Source organism: Danio rerio, chromosome 16 (assembly GCF_049306965.1).
Source record: "Danio rerio strain Tuebingen ecotype United States chromosome 16, GRCz12tu, whole genome shotgun sequence".
Taxonomy (NCBI): Eukaryota; Metazoa; Chordata; class Actinopteri; order Cypriniformes; family Danionidae; genus Danio; species Danio rerio.
This window is the reverse complement of record NC_133191.1, coordinates 3,225,127-3,236,899: the sequence shown is the minus strand read 5'-3', so window position 1 is coordinate 3,236,899 and position 11,773 is coordinate 3,225,127. Positions and strand designations below refer to the sequence as shown.

The 11,773-nt window shown below is 37.6% G+C and overlaps 1 protein-coding gene across 2 annotated transcripts in view; it reads right to left on the bottom strand.

Moving 5' to 3' along the window:
* The window catches only part of limd1a (LIM domains containing 1a), a 37,626-nt gene that overhangs the window by 10,462 nt on the left and 15,391 nt on the right, over positions 1-11,773 (bottom strand). For both annotated transcript variants that reach the window (XM_073925700.1, XM_073925699.1), the window contains exons 3-5: positions 5,627-5,694; positions 2,539-2,601; positions 2,020-2,150 (exon numbers count right to left, since the gene is read on the bottom strand). In XM_073925700.1, the coding sequence (XP_073781801.1) occupies positions 2,020-2,150; positions 2,539-2,601; positions 5,627-5,694 (262 nt within the window). The remainder of the gene's footprint in view (positions 1-2,019; positions 2,151-2,538; positions 2,602-5,626; positions 5,695-11,773) is intronic.

Genomic DNA, 11,773 nt, shown 5'->3' with positions numbered 1-11,773 from the left:
GGAGTTTGCATGTTCTCCCTGTGTTCGCGTGGGTTTCCTAATAATAAAGGGACTAAGCCAAAAAGAAAACGAATGAAAGCATGACAGCCATTTGACTATCTTGTTCATAAACAATGGTGTCAGCACTTTTCATCTTGATGACACTGACACTTTCATTGACATCAATACTTGCTTTTGGGGAATGAGCTCTCCATTTTGAGCAAGTGACATGCTTTTGCAGGTTATCAGCTATGTCTTGCAGTTCGTACTAATTGTTTTGAGAAATGCATTACTGTTGTAAATAGTTGTAAATGATGTTGTGAGAAATGCACCAAAGCCACTGAGAAAAACTGTAAGACTTTTAAGACCCCGCAGAAACCCTGCAATTGGTTTAAAAAGGCCTAGATTAAAGAAGGATGGCAAAATGAGAACTTTTCTGTCATAAACTATAGTAAAACAGCTTGTCAAAAGAAATAAAAAATGTAACCCTGTGAACAGATTAAGGCCCCGTTTACACTAATGCGTTTTCGTTTTAAAACGCATAAGTTTTGCAACGGTTACGACATCCGTCCACACTACGAGTGTCGAAAACGGAGCGTTTTGGAAACGCTGCAGAGGCTGTTTTCATTCTGAAACGCTGCTGCTCTGTCTCAGTGTGGATGGGGGAAAACGAAGACATCTGAACACGGAGGCGGGGCTGCTGAGATTCACTACCTGATTGGGGCTTTTGTGTCATTGCATATCCTTCCCTTATTCTCAAGCCCCTATCACATGACTATAACACATGGCTTTAACGCTACCGGAAGACCAAGCCTTCACTGTAAACAACAACACAGACACAGAAATGGGAGCGTTGTTTGCACTATTGTTTGTTTCAGGCGCCATTGTGCAGTTACTCATTTATTACGTTTAGTAACAACTCGACCTCATCGTCTGTCTACAAAAATACCTCTCTTGCTTTCTTTGCCATTGCGTTCATTGTTCAACCGGCGTTTGTTGACTAACAATAACCAAATGCCGAGTGAGACACATGCTTCCTGTTTATACTAGAACGCGCATGCCCAGAGTGCGCGAATGGTCACGTGATATACGTTTTTGGTGGCGTAGTGTGGACGGAGATATGTTCTGAAACGCTAGGTGAAACGCTAGTGTGGAGGCGGATCATTTTTCATCTAAAACACAGTTTTAAAACAAAAACGCACAAGTGTAAACGGGGCCTAAATAGAGGAATGGAGAAAAGAGTGCTCTTTTATTAACAGCTGTCAGTCAGCGCCCGCTCTTTTTTTTCTGGTCATTGCGCCTTTGCTGTGTGCTGTGTAAATGCTGGCAATCGGATACGAGTCACTTTTTTTTAAAAGATGTAAGCGGGTCAGCAAAAAAAAAAAAAAAAAAAAAGATCGCATACAGTCACAAAATTAGAATTGACCATCAAGATCTGCAGTGTATATGCAGCCAAAGAGACTGGACTAGACTCAAGATGTGCTGGCTCGTATATTCACTCCAATCCCAGAAGGACAAAGTGGAAAAACACTGTTTGATTTAACCTCCATATGGTCTCCACCTGACTGACTGAGGTTTGGGAGCAACAGTAATCGTGGCTCACTTCACCGCTCACGGCTAAGGATGCATGAGAAGAATCTGCACACACACGCATGCACACACACACACACTCAAGAGCAATAAAACTCACTATAAAATGGCATTACATCAAGCTACTGCTAGGAAAATGCCTGTGGAAGACATTCGGAGAATTCCTCACAGCACACATCTACAATCAGCTGAAGGAAATTTCTATAGCTCACTTTATGCATCTGTTCACTTCTATTATGCATCTATTATGCAAAAATCACTTATATTCTGGGTTTAAACCCAGTTGTGTGGCAGCAGTGTGTGAAAATAACCAGCTTCTAATGGTAAAGTGAATTAATTCTACATGTTATAAACACACACATCATTAAAACAGTCTGCAGAAACACTTTGATTGATACATCATCTATTTATTTACAGTGTGTGTGGACCTGCAGCTCTACACCAGCTCACCTGTGGTAGTCCTTCACGCAGTAGATCTTGTTCTCGGTGTCCACAGTGAAAGGCACTCCGTCCAGACTCTCGTTACAGATGGCGCAGCGGAAGCAGCCTGGGTGGTAAGACTTCCCCAGCGCCTGCAGGATCTGAGGAGGAACAACGCGTTCACATGCTAACACGCAACACACACAGCGCCACACTTTCTGTATCTGATTAGTCTCCTCTTGTGTCAAAGTGGCTCCAGAAGTGTCGCCAGACTATTGGGCGAACCTTTTTTTTCTTTAACTGTATATATATATTTACTTTTTAGCAAAAATTAAGCCTTGTTTTAGCCGAGACGTTGATGTTTGAACATCTACTTAACACAATGAAATGCTTGCTGGGCCAGTGGTAAATGAGGAATTCATTACATCTAATCAATGTAAAGAGCACTACATAATAAGACGAATTTAACCCCAAGCAGCTCTTTTAAACTCCAGTTGACTGTCAGTGGTGTGATATCATGAATAATGCAGTGTGCTTCATCACACTCACCATGTCCATGATTAAATGTCCACACACACTGCATTTGTCAGCAGACTGCTGGAAGCCAGAGTACTGTAAAATACAAGAAGAAAGCTTTCAGATGACTCTCATTCATTTCATCACTAAACCACACAACATTTACAGCTCAGACACAATCATCAACTAAAGAACATTCAATAAACAAAAACTCAGAGTCAGGAATGTGTTTCATCTCCACTTCTACTGGCACTAAACACATGCTCAAAGTCATGTGAATTTTATTTGTGGGTAATCTAATATGCATCTAAATTACTGAATTAAGTCAATAATGTTAGAACCATGTCAGGACACAAAACATATCTGATCTTTGGCAGGTCTTAAAAATGGAAAAATAAAACCTCAAATTAACAACATAAAGCATTAACAAAAATAGGTCAGGCACTGCTAATCAAACACCCAATCTGATCAATGTGTTGGTCTGAAACCTTCAGGTGTTTGTTAACACAACGCCTATCCCACAGCTAAAGCTGAACCGAAACACTTGGTTTGCTTCAATCTAAGTTTCGCAGACAGTATCATTGGTATTTGTTTCTTTTTAAATGTGTTTACTTTAATTTCCCTTCTTATTTAAAGCTGTTTTTGTTTCATTTACATCATCATATTCGCTTCGTCATGTGCAACAGAATTATTTTTTGGTTCCCAGAATTTCTACAGAAAGTGGCTGCAGGTCCTTTCGATACAAAGCTCCTTTCGACTGGAACAATCTCCCTTCCTTTTTTAGATCAATTAAATCACTTCGTCTTTTTAGGGCTAATTTATTTTCTCTTCTGGAAAGAACTTGCGAATGTTATTAAATTTGGCTCAAAATTAAATTAAATGTTTATTATTTATTTGCATATCAAATTGTTTGTACTTTTGGTTAGATGTTGTTGCTTATTTAGGCTTCGGATTATGGGAAGTGTTTCAGGTGGAGTGTGCTGCTTGTTTGATTGTTTGTCTTGTCAAGTGTATGTACTTTATGATGTGTTTGATTTGTGAACTTTTAGGGACCCCCTCGAAAATGAGATGATTCATCTCAAGGGGCTATCCCATTCAATAAATTCAATTCAATAAATTCAATTCAACCAACATTTACGCAACAACATTATTTTAATATAAGCACATGGTCTAAAGCAAAGTTTCTCAACTGGTGGGTCGCGACCCAGTGGGTCGCAGAGAGTGAGATCAAAAAAACAACAAAAGTTTAATATTTAACTAATTTTGCTTATATCAGACTTTTATTTTGAAATGCGCGTGCTGAAGCATGCTAATGGGACTTTTAATTTGCCAGTAACCTGGGTTAAGCGGTTTTGGCGAACTGCAATGCAAAAACCGGCGCGTTTAAGGTCAGTTTTCTTTAAAAATCAGCGATCTCCACTGGCTGAGTGATATCCGATATAAAGTTGGCCTTAGATTGTACAAGAAGCACTGCATTAAATTACATTTCAGCGCGCCATGTCTTTATAATATGAGCATTTATTTTACCCCAGTATATTTAATGGAGCTTCTGCGCTAGCCCACAAATTCTGACGGGCGCGTGCGAGTAAGGCTTAAAACCTCAGTGTGTCATATGCAGTGAGGTGCTTTCAAGAGAGAAATGAAACCTAAATTAAAACAACATTTAGAAACCAAACATCCCAGTGGCAAGGAAAAACCTGTGGACTATTTTCTAAAACGACTCTAATAGCTGAGGGCATCACAAAAGTGCCGAACATCTTCATGTTCAAATAAAGTACAAGTACATCTTACTGTGCTCACCGTGTAGCAAAGGCCAAGAAAGCCCACACAAAAGCAGAACAGCAAATAACTGCTGATTATTATAAAATGGTTATGATTGTTTTAATAATTTTACTTCAGTTTGCTGGTTTCTGTTCAGTTCAAGCAGATCAGTGTTAATGTTTTATAAACAGGTCAGTTTAGTTAATGGTAACTTAACTTTTCCTTACCCTAACCACTGTTTACAGTATTTGACAGGGTTCAACGCTAAGGATTTTTTCTACTGGCCCGATTGGGCCAGCGGTTCAGATTTTTACTTGCCCGGCCAATATTTTCACTGGCCCCACCAAAAAAAAAAGTTAATAGCTATTTCTTAGCCACATGTTTTTAATATTGTGTCAAAAATGTGTTTAAATCTAGAATTTAATATTTTTAAAATGTTAAAAAATGTATGAGCATATCGTCGCATTGTACCCACGTAAATGTTTGCTTCCAAGACATTCTTTTAGCCTCATAAATTCATTTTGCTGTACTGGTTTTTACCAGGTTACAAAAAAACGACATGCTCACAACATCCAATCAGATAGAAGGAACCGGAAAGCAATATGGTGTATATAACATCACTGAGAAGGTAGCACTTAAAGGCTTAAAAGAACAAACCGTTTCTCGATTCTAAGACTGTATTCATATGCAATTGACAAATAGTTGCAGACAAATTGAACTTTTGTGACAAGGCACTACGAATCGGGCCAGTAACAATTCTGTCTACTGTCCAGAGCGCCTCGCACGCTGGCCCCAGGCCACCGGGCAGTCCTTATTGTTGAGCCCTGTTTGACATTTTTACTCTGTAATATTCTATAATTTGATACATTTTGTTAAATGACAGCAATAAAATATTGTTTATTTGTAAGTCTTAGTGATTTTCTCATAATTTATCTGTCACTAGTTGTGTATGTTAACAATTAAATACAAGCGAGTTGCAGTCACACCATGCCTGATTTGCTATTTACATGCTGGGCTTTGTAAGTGAAAAAACTCAACACTTCACTCGAGACGAACTACAAATAATTCTTCATAGCTCCAAATGGGGTGGTGGGCTAATTCTGATGCCTGCATGACAATCCATTACACACATGACTGCATATCTAAGATGCACACTGCTAGATCCCGCTGGTCTACTTTTAAACGTTTGCCAAGTTGAGCTCATGATCAGGTTCATGTTTTGAAACCTGAATCCTCATAATGTTTTACAGACATACTTCAGATAAGATGACACACTCTTCTGACATCACTATGACAAACGGCTCAAAGACATTTCTCAGATATGAAAAAGCCATAAACAGATGAGGGGAGCACAGCATACCAGGAAGTCCTCTTCACAAAACACTTTCCCACAGACAAAGTAAAAGGCTTTCCCTCTGAGCTTTCGACCTGCACAGAGAAAACACAGAGATTTTACCATCATATCAGCAACATTACAGGACACTGAAAAGTGATCCAAATACAGTTAAACCTATTATTTTAATGGTAAAAGCTTTCTTTTTTAAATGCCTAAATTAAGTGCGTTCAACCCTAGGGGTGTGCAGAATGTTTGTAACGGCAGAAAATTTTGTCCTTCATTATTTTTATGCATTTATTTTGGGTAAACTTCATGTCAAAACTTATTATACTTTATTCAAATATTTTTAAGAAAAAAGCTATTTTTATTAATACTATTATTTAACAACTTGTATATTGGTTTATATATGTATTTCTACACATTCTGTTTTATGCTGATTGTCTACAGCAATTCTGTGTTCGACAATTCTGTGCACTTTTCTGTGTTCAAAAAATACAAAATAAAAGAAAAATTTGATGGAAAAATGAAAAAAGCAATTCACTGAGAGAGAGAGAGAGAGAGAGAGAAAAAAGAAAAATCAAATCACTTTACAAATGGTAATTTGCAACCTATGCATCCTCACTCATCTCACTGTTTCACGTTTGGTCACAATAGCCCTGCCCTTTCCCATTAGGCGCCAAGTGATAGCACATTTGTATTTTTTTTTCGCTTACTATAGTCATCAACATGGACACCTGGTTAAAAACTGGCACTTTAAAGGGTCACGAAAACACCAAAACACATATTTTGAGCTGTTGACAGTCGTATGTGTGTCCCACACTGCTAAAAACACTATTAGGACACCTATATTTCACTAAAAAGTGAATATTGGTGTGTTTTTGCGTTATTTCGAGCAAATTCGTACTTCCAATTTGAAACAAATTTTTGAAGCTGCGTCTTGGCCATGAGATCTTAGCGTGTATCCCAGTGTGTAGTAGACTGGACATCTGTACCTGGAAGTACCTTATTACATCTCTGAATGTGCTGCATTCATGAGTTAGATTTGGTTCAAACCAATCAGCACACTATTTTGCAACTTTATTAATATGCATGATAGCTTTGACCTGTTACAGTGTTTAGACAGCAGAGAGACGCTATGTTGTTTTGCCAAGTGGGAGAACAAAAATTGTTTGGGGATACGGGTCATCAGTGTTGCGTTTATAATGTGCTGCAGTGAAGGCTTTGTTTTTAATTTCCCTCTATGAGAGCGCAGCTGGACTCACATGTGGACTACAGCGCATGAAACGCTAATATTCTTTAGTTTTGTCTTTTTCTTTTTTCCTATATTTTCTTCCTTTCTTTCATTCTTTCTTTAACTCTTTAGATTTTTCTTCCTTTCTTTGTTTTTTTTCTTTTTCTTTCTTTTTTCCTGTCTTTAGTTCGTCTTTCTCTTTTTTCCTGTATTTTCTTCCTTTCTTTAGTTTCATCTTCCTTCCTTCCATCCTTCCTTCCTTCCTTTCTGTCTTTAGTTTTGTCTTGCTTTCTGTATTTTTCATTCTTTTTCTTTTCTTTCTTTCTTTTTCTCCTATATTTTCTTTCTTTCTTTAGTTTTATCTTCCTTTCTTTCTTTAATTTTTTCTTTTTCTTTCTTTCTGTCTTTAGTTTTGTCTTTCTAGATTTTTTTCTTTTTCTTTTCTTAGTTTCTTTCTTTCTTTCTTTCTTTTTTTCTCCTATATTTTCTTCCTTTCTTTAGTTTCTTTCTTTCTTTCTTTCTTTTATTTCTCCTATATTTTCTTCCTTTCTTTAGTTTCTTTCTTTCTTTTTCTTTCTTTCTATATTTTCTTCCTTTTGTTTTTTCTTACTTTGATTCTTTCTTTCTTTAGTTTTGGTTTTCTCTCTTTTTTCTTTCTTTTTCCTTCTTCCTTTTTTTCTTAATTTCTTTCTTCCTTCCTTTTTTTCTCTGATCCTTCCTTCCTTACCTCAGCTTTGGAACTACTTGAGGGTGATCAAACTTTTATTTTTGACTAAACTATCCTTTAAATCACCAGCAAAAACCCAATTATATAAGTAATGCTGTTATATAATACCTAGGAATGTTATAACTGAATCTCATACCTTTACAATGATAAAAATAAATCAGTGACTAAACTCTGAGCACATGCGGGAATGGTTTTATTGAATCCAGAAACACAGTAAATAAACGCATTGAAAATGCATCAGCACTCAGACACATGTGGAGATCAGAAACTCGCTGCACTTTTCCAGCTTCCTGTCCCAATCTGAACAGTTTTAGGCTTTTTACCTCAGCAGACAGACAGACAAACCCTCCCCATTCAGACAGACCCCCGTCCCACAGGAAAGGGGAACATTCCACACATTTTCAGCAGAGGAGGGGGGTTCAGGCTGATGTTGTTAACCCTTATGAATTAAACTCAATGCGAGCCTTCATGATACTGCCATCTAAACAGTGGCACACAGTCAACCCAAACAAAACGCTCTCTGAGATCACAGAGTCTACACCAGCATTTACTTTAATGCTGAAACTATTACAGAGATTTCAAACACAGTCATAGCGGCATGCTTTAGATACCAAAGTATCTTAGACACGTACACTACCATTCAAAAGTCTGGCCTCAGTTAAGGCCCGTTTACACCAAGCATGATAATATATAGGAACATACATTAGCATGCACACAGACACATGGCAATGATCTGTTTATTGTTAGATTCTGCTTTTAATTGTGCATTATTAACTTCCATCTATTTAACAACACTATTTCTCATGGTGTATAGCTAATTTTTTCCAGGATAGTCATTATCTTTAAATAATATTTCACAAGAGCGCTTAACATCATCAGTGTGCTTCTCCACAGTGTCGTCTGTATCTTTTAAAGGGCACCTATGGTGAAAAATCTACTTTTCAAGCTGTTTGGACGGACATGTGTAGTGTGTAGACCGTCATATTGGGGTGATATAAGATCTATATTATTATAATTATCATGCTGGGCGTACAGGCTTTAAGACTTTTATGTTTGTTGTGCTTACAATGGTTGGATTTGCATGATTAAAAACTGAAATCGCTTGAATCAACACACGTTTGATTACTATTATCCTGTCATGAAACTGGTTAAATATGATATCACAGTGCATCACAATGCATCGACGATGCTTTCCATCCAAAATTTTCAGTTTTACTTCATTTATAAAATTGAGTCGTTAAAGGGGAACTATTATGCATCTTTTTACAAGATTTAAACTATGTCCCTAGTGTGTGTGTGTGTGTGTGTGTGTGTGTGTGTGTGTGTGTGTGTGAAGTTTCAGCTTAAAATAACACACTTATAATGTTTATAACTCTCTGAAACAGACCTCTTTTAGACTTTGATCCTAATTGAGGTGTTTTGTTGACTGTCGCTTTAAATTCAAATGAGATTGTGCTCTTTTCAGAAGAGGGCGGAGCTACAAATGCCTGTGTGTCAGCATAGCGTCGGATTCAAAAACAAGACTAATCTCCTATGCTAATGAGGGAGAGATGGTCACTAGTGGGCGGGGCTTTCCCCCTCTGATGACACTACTAAAGGAAGGAATGTCAATCAAAGTGTTTCTGCAGACTGTTTATATCAAGTGTGATTATAAAGAAGAAAATTAATACATTTTCACCATTAGAAGCTGCTTATATTCACACACTCATGACACACAACTGTATTTAAACCCTTTATAAAATAGATTTTTGCATAATAGACCCCCTTTAAATGCAAGCAGCCAATAAACACACGCCATTAATTATATACTTTAAAACACAAAACACAAATAGTCCTTTCCATGTGCTCAACACATATAAACTATTATTTTAATGAATTTATAAAGAATAATATTAGGCGTTAATTCTCAAGAAACATATATTACTATTATGAGTGTGATCAATACAGTTCAATTATCAAACAGTTCTCTTGACATCGATCCTTTATTGAATGTTTTCAGGATTATTTGATTAATTGAACTTTCAAAAGAGCAGCATTTATTTGAAATGCATTTGTCTTCTGTTATAAAAGGTTTACTTACTGTCATGAATCAGTTTTATGCTTTAAAAAAAACCTGAATGGTACTGAAAATAATAACAATTACAACTAGCCAAAGAGCATTGTCAATTTGCAAATGGTAGTATGTGAAAAAACTGCAAAGCTCACAAAACAGATGTTAATCCCAGGGAATGCTGGGAGATGAGGACACACAGGACTGAGTTTATCTTTCTCCAGGGAGATGAGAGTAAAAATACAAATATTTTCACATGCAATATATCTATATTAATATCATTCATTCATTTTCTTGTCGGCTTAGTCCCTTTATTAATATGGGGTCGCCACAGCGGAATGAACCGCCAACTTATCCAGCAAGTTTTTACACAGCGGATGCCCTTCCAGCCACAACATACACACACGCTATGGACAATTTAGCCTACCCAATTCACCTGTACTGCATGTCTTTGGACTGTGGGGGAAACCGGAGCACCCGGAGGAAACCCATGCGTAGGCAGGGAGAACATGCAAACTCCTCACAGAAACACCAACTGAACCGAGGTTCGAACCAGCGACCTTCTTGCTGTGAGGCGACAGCACTACCTACTGCGCCACTGCCTCGTCCCTATATTAATATCATCTACATTAATAACAAGAACTCTGAAGGTTAACATTGCAGTTTACATCTACTTCAACCAATTATAGACCAGTATTACCGAACAGTTCATCTGGATTTTCTTGGGAAAGAGGGCAGCTAATGAATGAGAGGAATGTGATGGCAGATGTATGACTGTGAATGGATCTCCAGCAAAATACTGAAGGACTTCTAAAACACAATTCATTCTGAATGCAGCGTGTCTTCGAACAGACAATGAGGATGATGATGATGGACAGATAACGTGCTCATACACCAGGATAATAATCAGCCATATTTAGGAAAGGATTATAAATCATGCTCTTCCACAAAGAGCTGTGTCTTGATGGGTGAAATATCATCACAAAATGAATTGACAAAAGCGATTTAATATTCATTTTAATTCTTAAAATTAACCTTAATTTAATGTTTTGATGCTGAAAACACCTTTTCATCTTCATGCATTTCTGACCAGATGATAAAATAAAATTCAGTCAGCAGTCCAGTTTATAGAATTTAATTCAGTCATCAATTTGTAAAGGGTTGTGTGCTTTAGGCAAATAATCTTTCAAGGACATCATGCACCGAGTCTATAAATAGGTTGGAGGATACAGGATACCTAGCCTCCACAGTGTTCAATTTCAGCAGAAAACCCTCTGTACTGCATTAAATGTCAGGGAATCCCTGGTGGGTCTGATAGTGAGAGCATTTGGACTGGGTCACGAACAAAGCTGCCCTGCTAACAGCTCCAGAACAATCAGCTCTCTGTCCCTTCACGCAAACCAGCAGCCAAACACGGCGGCTTCACAGAGCGACCACAAAACAAGCCAAATTGAGTTCAAGAGGCAAATCTTGAGATAAAGAATTCGGGAGCGGTAAAAGCTCAGTCTGTTGAATGAGTCAGGTAACTGTTGAATATCTCTGTCTAGTAAAGACTAATCAGATGCACACAGCTAGGAGTTTAGCCTTAATACTGGAATGCCCAGAATTACATAACAGTGTTTCCCCAACTATTATATTAGGGTGGTGCTCTAATTTAATTTCTATATAGTACCACATTACAACTTCTTGTAATAAACAAGCTAAATAGCGGCATGTAATATCTTATTTACACAACAGCAGGTCATTTCTGTCTCTACATGGTCACATGTTTATAAATGTCTGCTCTCTGAATCGTGCACGGTGGAGTTCCTCACAGCCACAGTCTCTCTGCTGTATGGGAATAAGAGTGCGCACCACATCTGACAGGCGAATCATTTTGAACGAATCTTCTGTATGACTCGAGAACAATAAGTCCTCTACGGGAGTGATTCATTCATTTGCGCACAGTTAAAATACAAATAACAAGTGTTTTTTACAGTTTACAAAAAACTTAAATTCAGAAACTTTCATCAAACTAAAATGATTGTTTTTTGCCGCTCAGGCAACTTTCTGCAGTCCATAAAGTGTGTCCAAATAGGAGACAGAAATGGAAGAATTTGCTCTTGGTCTTTTGAGATTTTAAGTATTATGGGGGCTTTGCGATGTTTTGCTTCTCACTTTCCC